General features: G+C 39.5%; 1 protein-coding gene across 1 annotated transcript; it reads right to left on the bottom strand.

The window, feature by feature from the left end:
* Window positions 1-1,974: 1,974 nt before the first annotated feature.
* Window positions 1,975-19,698, bottom strand: RUVBL1 (RuvB like AAA ATPase 1). The gene is made up of 11 exons (XM_076346375.1): window positions 19,509-19,698; window positions 18,715-18,801; window positions 17,951-18,083; window positions 13,835-13,986; window positions 12,447-12,536; window positions 11,447-11,596; window positions 10,028-10,091; window positions 8,611-8,809; window positions 6,476-6,578; window positions 3,214-3,305; window positions 1,975-2,898 (listed from the first exon to the last, which is right to left on the bottom strand). The coding sequence occupies exons 1-11, from the start codon at window positions 19,647-19,649 to the stop codon at window positions 2,739-2,741; spliced, it is 1,371 nt and encodes a 456-aa protein (XP_076202490.1). The 5' UTR covers window positions 19,650-19,698; the 3' UTR covers window positions 1,975-2,738.
* Window positions 19,699-21,363: the final 1,665 nt, after the last annotated feature.

The following is a 21,363-nucleotide window of genomic DNA, read 5'->3' as shown; positions in this document are numbered from 1 at the left end:
AGAACATTTTGTAAGCAAAGAAATAACTGGTTTGCCAAAGGAGAAACAAGAGTTTCTGCCCTCTCCTGCCAACGGTAGGCAGCGGGAACAGTGGTCTTAAGAAAGATTTCAGTATTCCAGGAGGCACCACCCTTCGCTGCCCCAGTAGGTCTTTTGCTGCTGTGTGAAGACAGCCGAATTTATCAGTAAAAAGCCAATGCCATCAAACCTCGACTGGGACTTTGAACAGCTCTGGCATTCAGAATTATTTAGGGCTTATTCAAACTTCTTTCTAAATTGATCAGTTAGATATTTCAGAAAACTCAAAGAAAAATGTTACTTATATTCTTAAATAACAACATTTATCATTGCCAAGAAGGACTTTCAAACTGCGACAGGAAAGAAAGGTTCAATTTTGACCATGCAGCAGCTTAATTCACTGGGTCCCTTTCCATCGCGCCATAGCACTACAACAGAACATGCCGTCCTGCGCAGTAGAAAGAGATTTTAGAAGCGCTGTGGAAATTAGTCTGATGGTGTAGTTGCAATCTTTATTCATTTGGAGTCAGTAAGAGAGAGGGTTTTCAGGTTTGAAAGCAAGATCGCTCCTTGGCCAAAAGTATTCACAGATAAACCAAAAATCATTCATTAAATATCTCTGCCACTACTGTTTAGTTGCAGATGTAGAGAAAGGAGTAGATGGATTATTTAAAGTACAAAAGCTAATTAGGGTTGGCTGACAGAGTACTGAATTTTACTTTGAAGAATGGGACAGGTTTTCACATGGCTGAGATGGTAGAATGCGATCAAAACATTATTAAATCCAAACCATCCACCTTCCTTCCAGCTCTGCTTTTTTTTCCCCAGCAGTCTCTGCTGTCCAGTCCACGTATTTTGGAGTGGAAAAGTCATTAGCAATTTCCACAAACAGCACTTCAGTGCAAGGAAGAGACAAGCCTCTAGAGCATATGGGGGTGAGGACAGAGGTTTTTAGCAGCTGGATTCCTTCCCCAAAAAGACGATGACTGAGCTTACGCGTTAGTTTTAGAAGTCAGAATTCTACGATTTAACAACGAAGCTTTGTTATATTTGATACATAGCAATTAAGCCATGTAAATGTACTTTATATAAACATGCACGCTATGGCTCTGTGATCATTTTAGCTTCTCTAACTACCAGGAACTCTTAAAAGAAAACCTCTTAGGAAAGCAAAATGAGTAACAGAGGTGCTTTTTACCTTTTTTTTTTTTTAAAAAAGAAAAAAAAAGAAAAAAGAAAAAAAAAAGAAAAAAGCCATTGCCAGTGTCTGCCTAATACAATACTGCTGAGGTTCTCCCAGTGTGAGGAGCCGATGACTTTCTGTGAAGGATTCATAGAAGGCTTAGTAGCTGTATGTTTGGTACTTGTCAGAAAGCTTCTCGTTTAGGAACGTGGATTAAAATTTTTGATGAGCTGAAAGTATTCATTGAAAACTTACCTTCTCCACTTCGCAGCTGCTAAAAAGAAAAAGGGTATTTAAAACTGGGCTCCTGTGACAAGTTATTATTTCTTCCCTTCCCACCCTACCCGAAGAACTACGCTTATTTAAGTAAGCGTACATAAAGTGTTTCAAATCACTAAAGGTTCTAATAAAGAATGTGAAGTTAGTCACTTTATAAAGCTTCTACTTTTTTTTCCTAGTTCATCCATTTACATGGTTACACAGATTTGTATTTCAGTGTAACAAGGATCTTAATCTTTAAATCATTCACCCTCAGAGTGCTGTGAAGCAATCAAGTATCCATGCTTTACAAAACAAAGAAGCATACTTTGTGAACAAGAGACTAAGGCTAAGTTCATACAAAGTCTGTGCAGAGCAGGATTTCAAACCTTAATTATTGGGTTATTCTTTTTGCTATCGTTCTGCTAACTTTCATTTTTATGTATGAATATCCATACATTTTTAGTTTGCGATTTTTTCTGATCCTGGGTGATCAAGAAAGTGGGGACAGAACATAGTGAAAAAATAGCTAACCATGATGGAAAGCAATTTTTATTTAATATGCTTTAAGAAAACACAAAGGATAAGTTACTCTGGAAGAAAGGCTTTAAATAGGGCCAAGATAATTACTGTTATGTATTTCTGCATTCTCCAAAGAAGTCTTCAGAAAATAAAACCCAAGACAAAAGAATAAACACTTTAAAAAGGTCCCATTGCTATTTCTTTCCTTTGCTGTAGATCTATTTTGTGTTGCCAATCCATTTTACTCACATTTGGCTTTGTTAATTCCAGCTTATTTTGTTTCTTTAGGCAGGTCAACACCCAGGGCAAACACATGCAAGCTTCCAATATTCTTGAAATATTTTATTATAAAGCATTTCAGACAAACTTCGATTAAAAAAAAAAAGTTCTCATCTGTAAAAGGAAACTATTTTAAAACACCATTCATAAAGAAAATAGACTGTTCTTAAGCATTAACTTCAGTTAGAGCTCTTCTGTAATGAAATCTAAAGACAAAACTGATGGGTCAAGAGCTATTCATTTCATATATATACTCATAAAAGGGAGACTAAGATGTTACACAGACATCATGGAGCACCTTATTGTTGATAATGAAACAGGAACACTCGATAGTTAATTCTGGCCTGACAAAGCAGTCCAACATTTAAATGTTTTTCAGTCCCGGAAGAGACAAACCTTTAACACTTCTCATTCAATAATTAAGCCAGCCCTGGGTAAGGGTTAAAGCCACTTCAAAGCATCTAATATGATAAGCTCTTCATTTCATGTACTTCTCCTGCTGATCAGCCAAGATTTTTGCTGAGGATTTGGCATCATAGAAAAGTTCATTTATTTCTTCAATATGCTCTTTCTCAATGCTGTCTTTCCCATTAATCTTGGCAAGCAGGTTGGCTGGGGTCAGTAACTGCACAGCATACCTGTGATCAAACAGAGATGGATGAGTAATTACAATTCAGTGCATCCCAGTGAACTGAATATCCGTAGGGGTGGGAGATTTGTTAGGAAACACACAGCTCTACCGGCAGTATAGAAAGTCCGCAAGACCCTCCAGCACATACATTCCTTAAAGGAGGAAAGAGGAGGATTACCACTCTTTTTAATGTTAGCGCTGTCCTCAATACACCACATCATTGTATGGGAAGAGGGTTGTCTCACTTCCAAGAGTGAGTTACTCTACAGTGTTTTTAGACCCAGTCATACTTAAAGAGAAAAGCCAACTGCGCTCAACTTACCTTAAGGTTGTCTTGGTACCAATTTCCCCTAAATGGTTTAGAGCTTCTTCGCTAATATTAATTCCTTCTGTTTGAGCACGAAGTTTTATGATCTGTTGGGATGAATGAGTAAGTGAGGTACCAGCCCAAACAATTAGCATGCTATACTACTTAGCTTAGTATCTGGGAACTCTGTCAGCTTAGAGATGAGACATGCTGGTGTGGAGAGTTATCCTAGTGTAACTTACTGCTACACCAGAATTTGTAGAATTAAGTCTTTGAATAGGCAAATATAATGTTGAAAAACTGATTATCACAAAAGGCAGGTAAAGTAACACGGCTGGACTACTAACCCTTCATGATAATTCTGCATGGTTAGCAAAGTACATCTACTAATAATATGAGTATGAGAACTTAGACAAGAAAATGGAAAAAGTATGCAGGAAGTAAGTGACAGCTGAAGTCTTGTGGACAGCTACACCAGTTAGTTACTAAATTTCGCAGTGTATCATTGCCGCTGTACAGCAGAGCTGTCCAAAAAGCCCTACAGAAAGCTACGCCCTTTCCTTAGCAGCTCACAACACGCTTTTTATTCAATTGACAAGAAGATAGTAAAACAAATCAAAAAGTTACTTTCTATGATTCACCTATTCCTGCAAGAAGAAAAAAAAAAAATCACTAAGAAGAATCTAATCTTTCAAGAACAGTCTCAGGCTTGTACCAGTTTGAAGATCTTTACAAAGTTGGAGAGCAAGATATCACCAATAAGCCTGAGCATATAAAGCTGTAACAAAAGTGGCACAAGTCTCTCGGTAGTCCGTATTACCAGCTGAGTGATAAGGGGCAGACTGGATAATGATGTTGTGTTGTAGTGCTGAGATAACTCTGGAACTGCAAGCCTCATATAATACAGGTATTTTTCACTTTGGCAGCTTTGTAAACAAGATATCAGGAAGCACTCGTTTAAATTAAAGCCATAAAAATGCACTAGGGGAGTCAGGGTAAGGAACAGAGCAAAAGAGAGGGGCTTGAAATGGCAGGAAGTTGTGCTAAGATATTAATACTGAATATTGGCAATGCTGCTGCAAATTGCAATTTCAAATTGAAGGTTTTTTCCCCATCTTTTAAATCACTCAAACATCACTTTCCATTTATCCAAATACTGCTACCTTACTCTTCCCCTTCTAGAAACAAGGTATCTTGAATGCCACATCTTTAACAACTTTTTTTAAATAACTTTTTAACTAGCAACTTGGTAGAACCTTACTGAAGGATCAGGGCCCAAGCCATTAGCCCAGCAAATACATATATAAATAGGTTGCTATGAAATAGGAAAAGAAGTGTTTATCAGGTAAAATACATGAGGAACAAAAAGTCCCAGTTATAACCTCTACAATCTAACAGCAGGCACGTATGCAAAGAAGTTAGATTACAACAATACCTAACTAGAATATACATAAAAGTGAATTTTCTCCCTATTCTGGTTGCACCAAGGTAACTGTGGGTCTTGCTCTCAGAGCGGAGCTACACAATGGGATTTCTACTTTATCAATACAAAGAGAAATATTCTGAACTGGTTATGAACAAACTTTCAATAGATAAATGGACAATTCTTGTGCTGATAAACAAAGCAATTGTGAAAGGCCAAGGCAAAGAGTCTCACACAGAAACAACAGCCGTGAAAACTTCTTCCTAGCATGAAAGAAAAATGGGAGCAAAAATAGAGAAATAAATTTACGGACATCTTATTTTTAAACCCCCTCAATTGTATTTAGTTAGAAACCAAAGCTAAGTGTAATAGCTCCTCCTCTTCTCCCAAGAGAAGTCGTCATTCAAAAGCGTTAATTTAAAGGAAGATGAGATTATCTGACTATGGGAACATGATTTATGGGACATAATGTCTGGACTCTATTTTTAGCTTTAGGAAATGTTACTGTAAACACCTCCTTTCCCCAACCCCTGGGGCGAGTGGAAATCACAGCACTTACCCAGCTCTTCTGAAAATCAACAGTTCAGAAATGAGCTCTTTTCAGTGTATTATCTGCATGATAGTACAGCACACTAGGCAGGTATTATATGTAGCAACCCTAACAAAAAGTAACTCAAGAGTCCATACTCCTACTACCCTAACTACACAAAATTCACGTACAGTATAGGGAAGTCCAGACAACAGTCTAACATCTCCAGACTCAGGAAAAGTCACGCTTTAAAATTTGTTTTGTATACAGACAAAACATAATCGTATTATTAAATCACTGGGCTGCTTCTACTGTAATCTATACCATAATGCTTTAAAGTGTCCTTTTAGGTACCAAAAAAATCATCCTGAGAATGGCTCACAACAGCCGTATGTGAAAAGCTCCTCAAATCAAGTGAAATGAAGCTCTGCCTCTATGTTTATATTCGATAAATGCCTCGGCTTCACCTTGGTACTTATCCAGCAGCAGGAGACTATTATCTCGTGACAACGCTCTCCTCTATTGACGCTATCTCTTAAATAATACAAAGAATTGACATGATAAACAGTAATGTCTTCTGCATTGTGTCACTTCACAGCATTCAGACGCTAATGAGGGGGATCTTTGACACGATGCATCATAATGGCGCCCAAGCATTATAATCGATACACAATACATCGTGATGGCCCCACAGGAAAAGTTTCAGGCATTCAGAAGCGTATCTCTGCAACATTTGGAAACGCTTACATTTCCAAACTTGACTAGGAGCACGAAAATCCTCCCAGTTTCAGGAGACAGTCCCAGTAGGTTAAAGCTATAATACACGGCATAGAGGCAAAAATGCAGTGCATGAAGTTGCATTCCTCAATCCCTCTCATCTCTTATGTGGAGGAACAGCCTGAGGTCTGGGACCAAAAGTCCCAAAATGTGACACTTCATCTCATACCAACTGAGAAAGTACTAGCTGCTGGAACCTGCAAACTCTACGGAAAGCACATCTGTGCAAGAGATAAGGTCAGCTAACAATTCATGCTATTTCATGCAAGTGAGATGTCACTTTCAGCTCTAGATATGCTTACCAATACAACTCATCAGTGGGTGGAAATCAGACAAAGAAATTGCATGCACAATTTTAACCAGCTTACTGTAAATGGTTACTAAAGCAGCACGCATTTAGGATGTGGCAAGCTTTCTGGCACAAACCCTGGTGACCACAAAGTGTCAAACAGCACTATAGTAACAGAATATACAGAGACACAGCAGTCATCTCAATAGACTAGAACTCTGGGGACTTTTTAGAATTTCTCCTAAAATGCTGTGCATACCTGCTTCATTTCTTGGGGTGTATACAGCATGGTTCGGATAATCATCACTCTATCCAGCAGGTCCAGTGGTATTCCATGAGGAGACACTACATCCTCTGTGCCTCTAAAGGAGAAACCAAACAGAAAGAGATCAGATACTATTCTGAGTTCAGTACATTGATTTTACTAAAATCAGTTGTAAGTGACTACACATCTACTAGTTTACAATTCTTGTGTCTTCCTGTAGAGACACACTCCCCAGATAGAGACAGGAAACATTCTAGTCTGAAGTTCATACTGGACAGCCCGATGGAAACAAATACTATTTCTGGAGCTCTTAAACATGCCACTCAAAAATACTTAGAGGTGGTGCTTTCCTTCACGTTTCCCTGCATTGTACCTTACAATACAGTCTTATCTAATGTTCCAAAGTATCTTCCAGCAAGAAACAAATCATTCTTACTAAGTTGTTTAGCAGTATCAGCAGAAATTATATACACTATCATCTATTTGGAGAACATCCCCTCCTGCTGAATAAGCCATTACTCTGTTTAATCCTTCCCCCAGTCCTTCCAGTGAATACTGCAATGGTTTACACTCCATGCTTGCAATCCAGCAAATTGAGAAGTGGAGGTCTGTGCATGAAGGATAGAGCAGGATCTAGACCCCAACCATTTCATCTGTTTGACATACAACACCCAACAGCAAAGGCTGCAGACACATCTACTCTTGGTTTTCCAAGACCACTGCAATTTGCTGTGAAGTCAAGAGTGAAAGATACCCAGATTTCATGAGATCTATAGAGATCGCAGGTAAAAACAGTAAAGTGCTGGTAGAGAACTACATTTCTAAGCTCAGTGCTAGTATTCAGGCACTGCAGCTTTGGCCATGGTCTTTCTTGGGAAATGAATTAAAATGCCCTGCAATCATCTGCTGTACTCTTGAGTAGATGGTGTTCTCTCCTCTGAAACTATTCCTTCTCTTATGAGGTTACAGAATCAACTACACTATACAATTAATTTTTCCCCGGCCCTTTTAACAGCCATCAGCAGGCAAATCAGAGCATCACTAACTACTTGAGAGAGTAGTATACAGTTAAGAGCTTGCTTTTAAGGACTTAATTTAGCAATATTAGATACAACTACTCTATGGAAATCTTCCTTTCTTAAATCACCATTTTTTCATAACAAGATCTGCAGTGAATCCACCCTGACAGATCTCTATTTGCCCTACTTTTACAAGACAGCCTTTTTGTGCCTTTGCAAAGAGAGTGCTGCAATGTCCACCTTAAACATTTTTGAAGGGCTTATCACCTTAACTTCTAAGCAATGCAAGCAGAGAAAGATTAATACCAGATGAACCACTAAGAGGGAAAGGAATAGCTGGTTACACAGCTGAATTAAATCAATTTAAAGACTAGCAATCATTGCTAATGACAGCTTGTTTAGACATAATTAGACCTAGACCACAAATTAGCAGTAGAACTTAAGGAAGAATCTGAAAGAGGAGAGCACTTCTACTGAACGTGCAAAGAATGCATTGTGTGGGTGCAAAATATTGAAGTGGAGGCACGAACTGGAATGGAGATGAAAAACAAGTTAGTTGGCAAGACCAAAGAATCACAAAAAGCCAGACCAGCATAGTAGGAAATATCGACGGGTAGGGAGAGGCTGAACTGTGACATGCTTTAACAGTAAGAACAGGAAGCTTAAGTCTGATGCAATAAGGATAGCAAACAGCAAAATGATCCAGAAGAAGCAGAGAACTATGATATTAGAGGTTTGTAGCCGTGGTGCTTTTGATGTCCCTAATGTGCAAGCAACAGATGTGTTGAGATGAGAATGGTAATTGTTACAGATCACCCAGGAAATAAGACAATTCAGAAGCTAATTCAGAAGCTGTTAGAGAAAAAGGGATGTGTCAGTGGAAACAAAAGGAATTCCATCTGCTTTAACTCAGTCAGCCTGGCATTAAATGCCTGTCCCATCATGAAGCTCATGAGCAGCTCTCGAGCACCAATGCAGCTTGTAACCCAGGGATTATCACAGATGTCAGTATCAGAGACAAAAGCCTTCAAAGATTATAACTGCTGATATAGCTCATTCCAAGGTTTATGGACCAATGCAAACTGGAAAACGCAACTTTAGACATCATACCTGATAACGCAGTTTCCTCGATTGGAAGCAAAGATGACAATGGGGGAAATAGAAGATTCCAGTGCTCGGTGCAGGTATGTGAAACATTCAATATCCAGCATGTGAACTTCATCTACAAAGAGTACACCTGGGACTAGCTCTGCAATGCCTTGGTCGATGTATTTATTTACTACCTTATTTATCTCTCCTCGAAGTTTGTCTGAGAACAAAAAGAAACTGTTAGTTGTTCTGCTAATGAACTATAGGTCTGTATGAAAGACTTAAAGCAAGTAAAATTCTCCTTGAATTTTTTCATGGTTTGGTATCTTACCATCACAGGGAAAAATCTCTGTGACGCTAAAATTCTCTGGTATTCCCTACTATATTGGGGAGACATCTGTGCAACAAAATACTTCTAAACTGAACTACTAGCACTTAACTGGGGTAGTCTGTCCCCTCATGTGGCTCATGAAAAACTATGATTGTTGTGGGTTTGGGGAGTTTGGCGGGTGGGGGGAGGGAAGTCAGTCAAATCTCAGTTTAAAACATAAAACTTAAAGTTTCCAAGCACGGCTGAAAAGAACATCACTGAAAGAATAAAATATTGCTACTGTATTTCAGCGAAGAAGTTGTATTTAACAAAAAAAAAAAAAAAAAAAAAAGGCTATATAAATTTCTGTGAACATATGGATCTCAAAGCTATACAAGAAGTTACATCGATAAATCTGACATTAGAATAAGCAAACTGACCTCTGGAACGGACGAAATACTTCAAAAGACCGCCATTCACGTTAGTATTGAAACAGACTTTGATCTAAATTTAGATAGGCACTTACTGAAACATCATTTCTTTCAAAGCAAAAAGGCGAATAGATCTTTCTGCAGATCTTTTTTTTTCCTCCAACGATGTGTAGGTAGGAAAAGCAGCAGTGCACTTAAAGCATCAAGTCAATAGACAGCTGCTATAGAGGTGTCTAAACCAAAGCAAGGTTAGAGTCTTTAGAAGCCATTTTTCTACTCCACAGAAATTCAGTATGGTTGCTTCACATAAGCATGCATCCTAACAAAATTTTTTAGATTTCTTTTGTTGTTGTTCAGTTTGGCTCTTCCTCAAAGTGTGAGCCTCGCACTCTCTGGCAGGAGGTGTTTTGATAAAGGGGGATGGCACTAGCATTCTAACCTCTTTCTCCCCAGGAAGATAGGTGCAGGGTACAGTATATATTTTATCACTCTATGTGTAAACTAATAACATGTTGTACTGTTTCCAGCCATTGTAATTCTAGCAGCTGTATCAGTGCTTTTTGAAATCTGAATATTTATGAATAAATATTACATAGGCATTCATTTAGAGATGGTGCATGAATAACCCTATTTTTAATCCTTTTCTAACTAGCAAATATATAGGTTATATTGGTCTAAAAATATGCAGGATTCCTACCAGTAATTTCAGTTTTCTTAGGCTTCATCAATTGTCCCATCATAGAAAGGATGTCTTGCCCACCCTAGGAAAAGAAAGTTACAGATCAGCTAGGAGGTCTCGTAGTGAACACATACCATGAGAATTTTATAAATCAGGAATTAGTTAAAGAAGTTTTTTGTTGCAGTTAACTTGATACTTTATATCAGCAGTGGTTGATAATCTGTCAAAGGTTAGGTCACTTCACTGCATTCTAAACACAGTATTCTAAACAGAATCATTTAGCCACCTCCCCACCCTTTCTTTAGCCTCGTTCACCTGGAGAACATAAGAAAAGAAAATGAGATATCCTCTTTTAAAACAATTGTCACAGAGAAGCTCATAAGGACTAAAATTGTCAGGGAACACAGACTTGGATTGCCTGTGTGCACAGCAGGTGTTCAACCTGTAAACACAGGAACAATTACGCTGAGTTTTAGGAGTTTTGAACACCTTGATTTTTACCATGTAAATGATTTTGTTGGGAAAAGGATATTTATTTTGAAATGGAGTATGTTAAGGGCTTGTGGTATCACACTGTACGGATGCCAGCCTTTAAACAAAGATACTGTATTGTTAGTGGCTTTTGTTTTTGACATAGATGGAATTCCCTCAATACTGGGTCTCTGTTAAGATACAGCAAGAAGTAATTCTCCTACTTTCAATTTTTTGCTGCAGTATGTTCAGAACTCTACTGAAAGTCACAAGGAAATTTAACAAGAGGTTATGAAACACTTCTGAAGGAAGCAGGGACATCAACAGAATCTGCAGCAGCCAAAAATACTTAGTGACCTTTTATCATAGTGCTTTCAGTTTCCACTTCATGGCCACAAAACCATAAACACAGAGCAGAGTAAGTTAATCTGTATTCAGAACTTTCAATAAATAAAATGATGCAGATCTGGCTGCTGCTACCTCACATCTGTAGGCAACTTTCCTTCTCTCTTCCTTGTCAAGAGGAGCAACCCATGCTGCTCTTTTTCTGCAGGGGATGGGGCACAGCAGTGGAGGGAAGGGGAGAGGTAGGTCTGGATTATGCACTAACTGTGAAGTAGCGGATCCCAAATATGTGAAAGCTTTGCTATGGCTATAAGACTGTTCTCTGTAGTGTTAGTACTCCGATAAACATTCCGTGACCAGGTGCATGAATCCTAACCTAGCAACTGCCTCTTTAACCTGTATGGCAGGGCCACTGAGGCAGCCAACTGCAGCATGACCTCCCTCCAGAGAGGAGAGGTAGACTGGCCTTCATGGTGTAACACCTACTGCTTCTCCTATAGTGGAATCTTTGAGGGTGATTTAGGACAGCTCAACCTCCTACAACTCCTTGGTTATTCTAGTAACCATCACATCTATGTCAAATAATTTTTCTGTAAAGACTTCATCTGTGGAGTCAGATACCTGAGGTCGAGCATTGGCCACATCCAAGTCATGCAGGGTGACATCCTGAATAATTTCCTTTTTCTTGTGCACATCCCCCTTTGGCAAGGGAACATACTCTTCAGCTTCAAGGTCAAATTCCGTAGCATAGATATCACACCTGCCTTGCCTCTAAGAAAGAGCAAAGAAGAGAAACCCAGGTATAGAATTAGTTTCAGTGCCAAAACCTTGAGTGACACGAACTTGATAAAAATAAAGGGCTTGGTTCACAATTCCAGTCCTGACAAGCTTCAGCTGACAATTCAGACATCCCGCTCCCTGCTTAGCAACAGGCATACCCTATCTACTGATCAAAGCTCAAAAACTCTGTTGAAAAACACCTGATATTTTCAGTGGCAAGAATATTCCACTCCTCTCTCCCCTTCTTTTAACTGTATGCAATTCTTGCTAAAGGACAAATCCAGCAGATTAACTAGAGATTGGGAGAACTGTTCAAGACTCCTTTGTAGGTGGGTGATTTATTATATGATACAAAATATTATGCTCATCCATTAAACAGCAAGTATCGCTGTACACTACTTTCTAAATCAGATACGAAAAGAATGCTAACTAATGCAGTATTCCCTTCTACATGTATATATCTTGTGGAGAAAATACCAGAGCGATAAAAGAAAGATTAAATACACTGCACATGTCAGCCTGAAAATGACTAAAGTTGCTTGGGTTTTTCCCCCCTTCCCTTAAAGATGTCTTGATCTTCCAGAAAAGAAAACTCATCCAGACAGCATCAGTGATAGCTTCCTTGCCAGATGACCTTAATTGTGAACCAGATGACCACATTCTTTCAATGCAAGAGAGAATTTTCTCTCCAGATAAGGAAAACACTGCGCTCTTTTTAAAACTTCCATGTAACCATTTCATGTCAGTTAAGGTTAATAAATTGGAGAGCCTTCTGACAAAGGCAGAGAAAGGTCTGCAAGAATACATACACCTGCATAAAAGTGCAGAACTCTTCTTTTACCTTGACGGCTCCACTGTTTGCTTCAATATAAATAACGTCACCAGTTTCCACTCGCTCCTTCTGCAAGCTTTCAAATATGCTTGGGTCCAGCTGGAGACAAGCGAACATCACAGTTGGTCAAAACAGTTCCATATTGTTATGGTAATCAAGGAAGAGAAATTTAGTCTAAAGCTCACTCCCTCCCGACAAAATTAAACTGCAACTCCCCCCAACAATACCTCTAGGATTTTATAAAGCTGTAACACTTGGAGTAGTGATAGAGAATAAATCTGAAAGAACACGCACAGAACTTACTTTCTTACCAAAAAAATCTGCCATCTGAAGGAAGTGACGGTAAGTGCCAGAAACATAATGATAATGATACCAGTTACTATCACAAAGTATGCCTTTGAGTAATGTGGCAATGTATTTATACCTAGGATGCAGCACTTCTCTTGCTTTCTAAGAAAACTTCTATAAAAAAATCTGGCTATAGTACTGGATTATGCTACTTGATTTCTTGACTCTGTATCCTCTGCAGAGCTGTGTGAGGGAGAGCGAATGTGGAATACGTTAGATGCTTTTGTTTCTCTCAGTACATGTTTATTCACTTTTGCACTGCATTTTCTTGTTTTTGGAGTGAACAAATGCAAGATGATACTTAGCAATGGAGACAGCTTTCAGTTCTCTTGTACTCTAACTGACAGGGAAATTGAACAACATGGACAGAGACTTGCACAAGAAAACAAAGGGAAAGTGAGTCTGAGCTGGCAACATACCAGCTCAATTTCCAGTTCAAATCAAATATTCACTAGAGCATACTCTCCCCATGTAGAAAGAAGGGATGTGACAGAAAGAACAATTTATACCGAAGCAGGCAAGATTTCCCAAAACCATCCTCAAAAATTCAGTTAAGAATCAGGAAACCCAAGACCTTTCTCCTATGTCTGTTATCATAAACATGAATTTATAGCCAGGGTCAGTGTGAGCGTACCACTGACTGAGACAGATCATAGTTCAGATTCCCAACTCAGCCCGTTTTTCTGTGGTACCAGTAAATGCTGCAAAACTGCATCAGGATCTCTTCCTGCTTAAACTCTCCTTTAACTTGTTGAAGACATACAAGTGTGTGCTGCCAAACAGAAAAATAACAGGAGCTGCTAACTGAGTGATGGGTTTATCCCCAATTTCAATTAGTAGGAGACAAGACTAACATCTAAATATTCTACACAAAGCAGGTAAACGTACACGCTCAGGATAAAGTTGTCTAGCAAAAGAAAACAGCCTCCTGACATCCCCACTCTACAGAGATGGGGATCAAGAGCTTAAAATGGAAATAAGAAGTGCTAAAAATAGAAGATGCAGACCTGAAATACTTAAGGAAATTTTTGAGACTCTACCATACATACCTTCAACTGTTTGGTTCCCTTTGCAGTTTTGAGTCCTATAATTACGTGGCTAATGGTTTTGCCATACCCCCCCATAGGATTTTCAGTCTCACATGGAGTTAGTTCTGTGACTTCTCCTTCATAAACCTCCTTGGTCTCTTTAATCCTCAACCCTGCAAGAAATTGTTTAGAATAGTTTCAGTACACAAATCAACGGCCGCATACACTCAGGAGTCTGCTGCATTACTGCCAACAGAATGTAAGGTATTATTAGGCTGCATTACATTTAATGGTAATTTTTTACTTTCAAAAGGAGAAAGATCAATTATTGTTCTTTTCTTCAATATTAAGTGAGAATATTCATCCTGTGTCATCAGAGCGAAAGTTCAGCCCAAGTTCTGGCCTGCAAAACAGTTTATTAAACTCTAAGAAGTTATCTTCTTTCTGTCTGTTATTAGTTCTTGAAGCAAATGTCTGTATCCTCTCTTTTCCCTCCCCCAAAGAAGGAATTTGCTTGATTTGTTCCCCTACGCTAAAGTCAGAGAAACAGTCCATCTTCTGAAACTGAAGATCAGTGACACTAGTATAACCGCGAGTTTTACACAATTTTTGTACTATCAGAAAAGCCCTGCAGAGTAAGGAAAAAGACAGGAGAGAAAAAAAGTAACTTCACAAAAAACTTGAAATTTTAGCAACTGAGCTAAAAATAACATAAATTGATTAACAGGTATTGTGTTAGAACCTCATAAAATTAATAAAAGGTTAATGTACCATTTAAAATATTTTCAAGTTAATAGCAAAAGGTATTTTTTTAGATAAATTTAGCAGAATCTGCTATAATGCAAATTTAAAACTATTTCAAAATAGCTGACGATGACATCCTTACTTTCTTGGTTTTCAGACAGTTGAGCAATCATCATAGTATCTGGGTATCTTCTATTCCAGTCACAACTATTGTAATTAACTAAGTTATTTTAAATTGATGAATAATATAGAGCTGAAGATTTTTACGGTTAGACTGCTCCAAAGAAAAACCACTATCATCACCACAACCACTACAATTATGCAGACGTTCTAACTACATAAAAGTTCAAAGAACCCACATCTGAAGAGACTCTATAAAATATTTTATGAGACACACATGCCATACCAAAAATGATGAATGGGCTGTAACAAGATATAAGGAAGTCATCCTGCCCAGTCTGAGGCTATTAGGACTTTATAAAACTTTCCTTGTTCCGTAACTTTTCATTTTGCTTTGAAATAGATCAGACACTTCACCAGTAATCTTCAGTTGCTGATAGGGAAATATAAAGAACTGACAAATATGAGTCTGTCTCCCTCTACTGGACCCAAATTAAGACTAGGATTTGAAATGTGAGAAATAATTGTGGATAACGTGATAATTGCTTGGTAAGAAATGTTTGCTTTCTCTTATTTAGCACTACGTAAGTTCTACACAGAAGTTAATTTCAGTAATTTTCTAAAATGTTTTATCAGGTATGTCAAACATCAGACAAAAAAATTAATGAACCTTGTGAGTCATAAAACTGACCTAGGCAAGGCTGCATCACATAGGCTACATATGCAAGGAATGTGAAGCAATATGGGAACCGCTGGTGCTGAGAAGTGGACATTCACAGGTTTGTTTTTCCTTTTTGTTTTTCAACTTTCAGCGTGAGTTCTATTCTGCTCTGAAAAACTGGAAGCCCATTTGTGTTTGGGGTATATTTTGTATGCTGCTAAAGCACATCTTCCAGTTTCCTTTCATCTGAAAAGAATCCAATTCACATGATCAGAGTCTGCTCCACAACACAAACCAAACCTGAGTCAGCGAGGACAACCTAGAGATTTGCTTCAAAAGCATGCCTCTAATCTAAACTAATGTGCTCATATAGATGTGTCTATAGAAAATATTTACAGATGAACATGATCTGAACAAAGGTAATTGATGCTTTGAACTTGCTGCTGATTATCCTTTGTTTTCAAATGACTCTGCATGTATCAACTATGAACTTCATTCTCAAAAGAGCTCTAACTTAAACAGAGACATTTCCTACTTACAAATCAGAGGCATGAGTCTAAGAAGGCAATTGTGGGCTATTTCATGTTTTGGTTCAATAGCACTATATGGAGTTAAATAGTGCTTGTTTGATTTACTGGCAGTTACAATTTGGAGACACAGGGAATAGATATGCTATTTAAGCGGCTATTCCAGTAGTTATTTTTTACTGCAACTGAACTCTAACATTAGCTACTGTCATCATCCTTGCCAGCTGCTAATAAGCTCTACACGGGATTAATCTCTCTCAGCTGAAGTTTTTTTAACGTGTACAACAATTCCATCTTCCCATTTCCCACTCTGTCCTTTTATGTTTCTTAGGTATTACAAACTCTCTACTATATCCCAAGCAGTACTTGGCCATAAGACTATGTCAAGTCTGTTATTAAAAGACTCCCAACAATAAAAATTCTGTAAACTCGGAGTCATCCCAGTTTCCTTATACAGTGATGGGTCCAAACCAGTCAGATGGTTGTTTCCAAGAAAAGAAAAAAAAGAAGTAAAAAATTTATGTTAACAGCCCTCATCATTTTTATAAATTGAGGTGGCTAAACCCTCTGAAAGTAAAATGCATAATATGAGCAACAGATGATGTGTACAGAACCTGCTAATAAGGAATCATACACTCCCACCCCCACCCTGCAAAAAAAGACAACTCTAAATGAATACTGGTTGATGTGTGAGCTGAAGCTCCTCTTGCACCCAGTCACAGCTGACATTGCATTGTGCATACAAAGTATTTTTTTTTAAAAACGCACCCTTGTAAATTATTTATTTACCAGACAGGGAAGCTAAAACATAACTGAGATTTAAACATGTTTGGAAAATGTTCCATTATGAAAAATGGTAGTTACTAGACCCTTAAAATATTTCAGATTTTTTTTTTTTTTACACTGATAAAAATACTCAATAAAGTTTGTGTTATGAAAATGTGACATGGAATTCAACAGAAAGGAATAAAAGAAGTTCCATCTTTCATTAACACCAGTATTTGTTTAGAAGTGCCTCTCTATTGACATTCAGGGAATGCAGGGAACTAACAATGTAGCTGGCTGTTAAACCTTAGAGAGTTAAAATACTGCTGTCTCTAGAAATGACAACATGGATGGCCTAAGTTTCATCTGTTGGTTCAGGTTTCCAAATCTCTGACAGGGAACTTCATCACATCAAGGAAATATTGCAGACTACTCAAGCCTCTGGCTTCCCTCCCCCAGGCCCTGCCAGATTCATGGTAACTAGACGACCAGGGACTACTGAGAGTTGCTTTCTTATAAAAGTCAATGGAATACTTTTGTTTCACTGCAGAACTGAGAGACTTCTTCACCTTACTGCCACCGAATACTTAGATGAAGTCCAAGGGGAAACATCGTACAGAAACCATGAAAATTAACTGTTAATATGTTCAGTACTAAAATCAGTTAGGCTATCTTTAGCCAACCCTCACACAAACAAGGGCCACTTCTAACTGCATTTATCAGCTGTCAGCAGCGATCATATAAGATTTTAGATACTCATTGAGGTTGTGTTGCAAATTTAACCAATTTACATCAAGCTTGTAAAAGCACTCTAGAATTGAGGAAGACATTAAGTTAAAGTATTTATTTTGTTGGCATGGACCCTTCTTTGTGCTCACTGGAATACTAAGTCAGGCTAACACTGCCATTTGGGAGTCCCTGATTAAGACTGTTTGCTTAGTAGAGTGAAATCACTAAAATAAAAAAGGAGAGAGCATTTTTCCATCTGCAAGTATTTCTGCTAACGTAAGAAACTAAAAATAATTTTTCTTTCAGCTTTATTCAGAGTCACAGGCAAAACCAGCAGATGAACCTGGAGGATAAGAGGAAAATCTGGGCAAGTAGAATAAACCGTAATGCAACAAATTATGGTTTATAAACAGAAAACCTGACTCTACTACGTGTGAAAGAGATTCACTAAATTAAGATCAGCACTTTAAAAAAGTACAATAATCCGAAAACCATCATGACCACTGAAGAGTTTTTCCGTTTTAGATGACTGGAAAAAAGCAAAATAAGTATCATGCAAATACTTAATTCTTCTGTTTTTCTGAAACTTACCAATTGCACGTCGGAAGTTTTCCATTAGAACTTCTGTTTTCTTGATCTCAGTGGAATAGACCTCACTTCCAACCATAGGACAAAAGGGAACTTTACTTCCCAGTTCCTGAGCAATAGCTAAAGCCAAAGCAGTCTTAAAAAAAAACCAAAAACAAAACCCACACATTTTTATGAGAATTAACAAAGGATTCTTTCTGCACAAAGTTAACTTTCCTCATCATATCACCTTCCATACATCAACTATCAATTTAGTATTAAGACTATTCTGTCTGACATATTTCTCACAAATAACAACCCTCCTCCCTCCCAAAACAAGTTAGACACATATAAAGTGACTTTTATCAAAGATGTACAAAACACCTTAAAGAAACAATACTGGGCATTTGAATTTGACATCTGATACAAATGCAAAAAGCCTTCAATAGCCAGGGAAAAGAAATAAACAAAGCAAAAACTATTTATGCTTTTAATAGAAAATTAACTTCTAAGACTCTCCTTCAGAGACCATATTACCTACGTGTTTGGCAACCTACGAGAGATGGTTTCACACTAATGATGCCTGAACGCAGCACTGGATACTGCCAACGTTGATGACATGGCAAAAATCAAAACATAAAGCAGGAAACCATGTCAATACATTGACGAAAAAAATTCCAGTAGATGAAAACATTATGTAACCACCACCCTAAAACGGTTTTGGCAACAAATTAAAATAAAATAGATTTGGGAATACTTCATTTCATATCAAAAAAGAAAAATAATACCTTGCCAGTTCCAGGAGGTCCTGCCAACAGCACAGCTCTGCCAGCCATTTTCTTGCTTTTGATTAGTTCCACTATAACCCCACAAGCCTATAAGTTAAATAAGTATTTACACTGTTAACACAAGTATTACTATAGTATCTTTTGTTCCAAAATTACTAAAGTGTTTAGAAATACTAGGTTTTGTGAGCCCACTAAAAATAAAGAGGATTTCAATTTCACGCACATAAAAAGGGAGGTAAAATCAGAAAAAACTACAGACAACAAAACTCAACCTAAGAGCACAGACTCCTTTCCCCCTCCTGGAGTTGCACGCATACATAAACGTTTAAAAATACAGCAGGAAATGAATCTGTGACTTTCAGAACGACTGATCAGCTAAAGCACCTGCCCAGGGCCACACACCGGATTGAGACAGAAGCCCCAATACCCACTTGCACCAAATCTCTTCACTTTTGGTAGGTTTCATTGCCTTTGATACCCCAATTTCTAAGCCTAAAACCCGGGAGACAGCCACCTGCCCTTGCCGCCAGCCAATGCATAAAGCAGCGGCGTAAGGAACAGCCTTGGTTACCCCATCGCTCCTCACACAGCAGCGGAACAGAGGCAGGAGCCCAGGAAAGACTTTCACTCACTAACGAGACTTACAGGCACCCAGCACAGATCGGACCTGGCCCCCGCGCCGCCCGGGGCCCCCGAGGCTTCCACCTCAACCGGGCTGGAGGCTGCAGAGCCCCAGGGGGGCCCCGGCTGGGCCCTGCACACACACACACCCCGGCCCCCCCACCCCCGCTCACCTCCCGCGCATTCTCCTGCCCCACGAGCCCGGCCCCCGCCGGCTTGGCGGTGCCGCTCTCGTCCAGCCCCAGCCCCTTGACATGGCTGTGGGCGGCGATGCGCTGCGTCTTCGAGGTGCTCTTCACCTCCTCGATCTTCATCGCGGGGAAGAACCGTCCCCACCCGCCCGCGCTCGCCACACGAGGCCCGCGCGTTACCAAGGCTCCCGGTTGCGCGCTCGCCTCCGCCCGCCCCGCCGCCCTATTGGACCTTGTGGCGGCGCTCTCGATACTTATTGGGCGCGGCGCATGCCTGTCACCCACAGGGGGTGCATTATTTTAGGGTCCGTCCACCCGTTTCCGTATGCGACGCCTCCAGAGGGTCCGGCCGGGTGCGGGCACTGCGGAGGATTTGGGCCGGGAGGAAGGAGTCGAGAGGGGGCTTTGTGGGGAGGCGAGCACAGGCCCTCCCGGAGGGGAAGAGCAGCTTGTTCTTGCTCGGCAGGTTTCTTGGCCCTACATCTACATGAACGCCTCCTGCCTTCATTGAATCTGGTTTGGGGTTGGAGCCAGTGCTCCTCCCCGCTGCCGGGGTGGAGGGAGCCCCGAGTGTCTCCTGGCTCAGCGTGGTGCTGGGTGCCCCTCTCCCTGTCCTGGGCAGTTGGGCTGCCCAGGGCCGGCTGACAGCGGGCCGGGAACCGTGAGCAATGCTTTCTGAAAGTCTCTGCTGGGTTTAGCTTACAAAAGTAAGTTGAGGCTTTCCAAGGGTGTTTTCTAGGTCTTCATCAAAGAAAGAGTCAGGGCAATCTTTTTACCTGCTCGGTGTCGCTCACTAACTTCTAGTTTTCAGTATAACTGCAAAATAATTCTATTCCATGTGTCCAAAACCTTTATGTAAGCATCTGAGGCTTTAACAGGTGCCGTCCCTACAGCATGTGTTCCTCCTGAGCTTTGACCTACTGAAATGAGTTAAAATACTCCACCTTCTCCACAGGTAGTTTCACGGCCTTGCAGACCTTACCCTTGCTCCCTCAGGTCTGTGACGCTACAGCTTTTAGGCTCTTATAGCTCCTAATTGTGGTTCAGCTGTAATTCCGCTGCACCTTTTATGTAGTGTTTAAATGCTTGAGGTGGACGTCACTCACAGCGAAATTTTAGATGGGATCTGGGAACCTGCAGTTCCAGTGACTTCTCCTTGTTTGTAGATATTGGGGTCGCTCTCCCAGAAAAAGAGGGGACTCTCTTCCCATGAATATGTAGTGTTTTCTGTGTTTGATTATAAAACTACGGCTGCGTCTGCAACGTTCAAGGCCAATGGATTAACGTGGTAGGATGCAGGACTGCTGTCTGTGCAAAGGGATGGTGCCATCGCGGCTTTCCCATGCGCTGCCAGGGAGAATTGCAAAAGCAGTCCTGTGATGGTACAAGCTAGGAGAGTGGCTTTTAGGAAGGATGGGAGTTATGGTTCAATTTGCAGAAGCCCAGTGAACAATATATATGCTATTCATTCCCTTTTTGCCTCAGAGCTTCCACGAGTTTTGCTCTAAATGTCATTCAGCAGAGAAAAGACTTTGCTATTTGTTGGTTTCTTTTTCCGTTAATTGTTCTGTCAGTTTATATTTACATAATTGAGTTTAAAATTGTAATTACAATATAATTGCACACATATGTAGTTCAACACCTTTGTAAGGGTATCCTATTATACAACTGTTTAGCTAAGAATTTTTGAATCTAACAAATATAAGCTATCCTTTAAATAATTAAAAAAGCATGTATACTATTGGACTCTATACATCCTCTCAGGGCCCTATTAGTCACAGAATACAAATGCCTAATACGTACTGAACTGCAGACTTTTTTCTTTGTAAAAGAGCAA

This window comes from Aptenodytes patagonicus, chromosome 8 (assembly GCF_965638725.1).
Source record: "Aptenodytes patagonicus chromosome 8, bAptPat1.pri.cur, whole genome shotgun sequence".
In the NCBI taxonomy this organism is placed as follows: Eukaryota; Metazoa; Chordata; class Aves; order Sphenisciformes; family Spheniscidae; genus Aptenodytes; species Aptenodytes patagonicus.
This window is presented reverse-complemented; position numbering and strand designations above follow the sequence as displayed.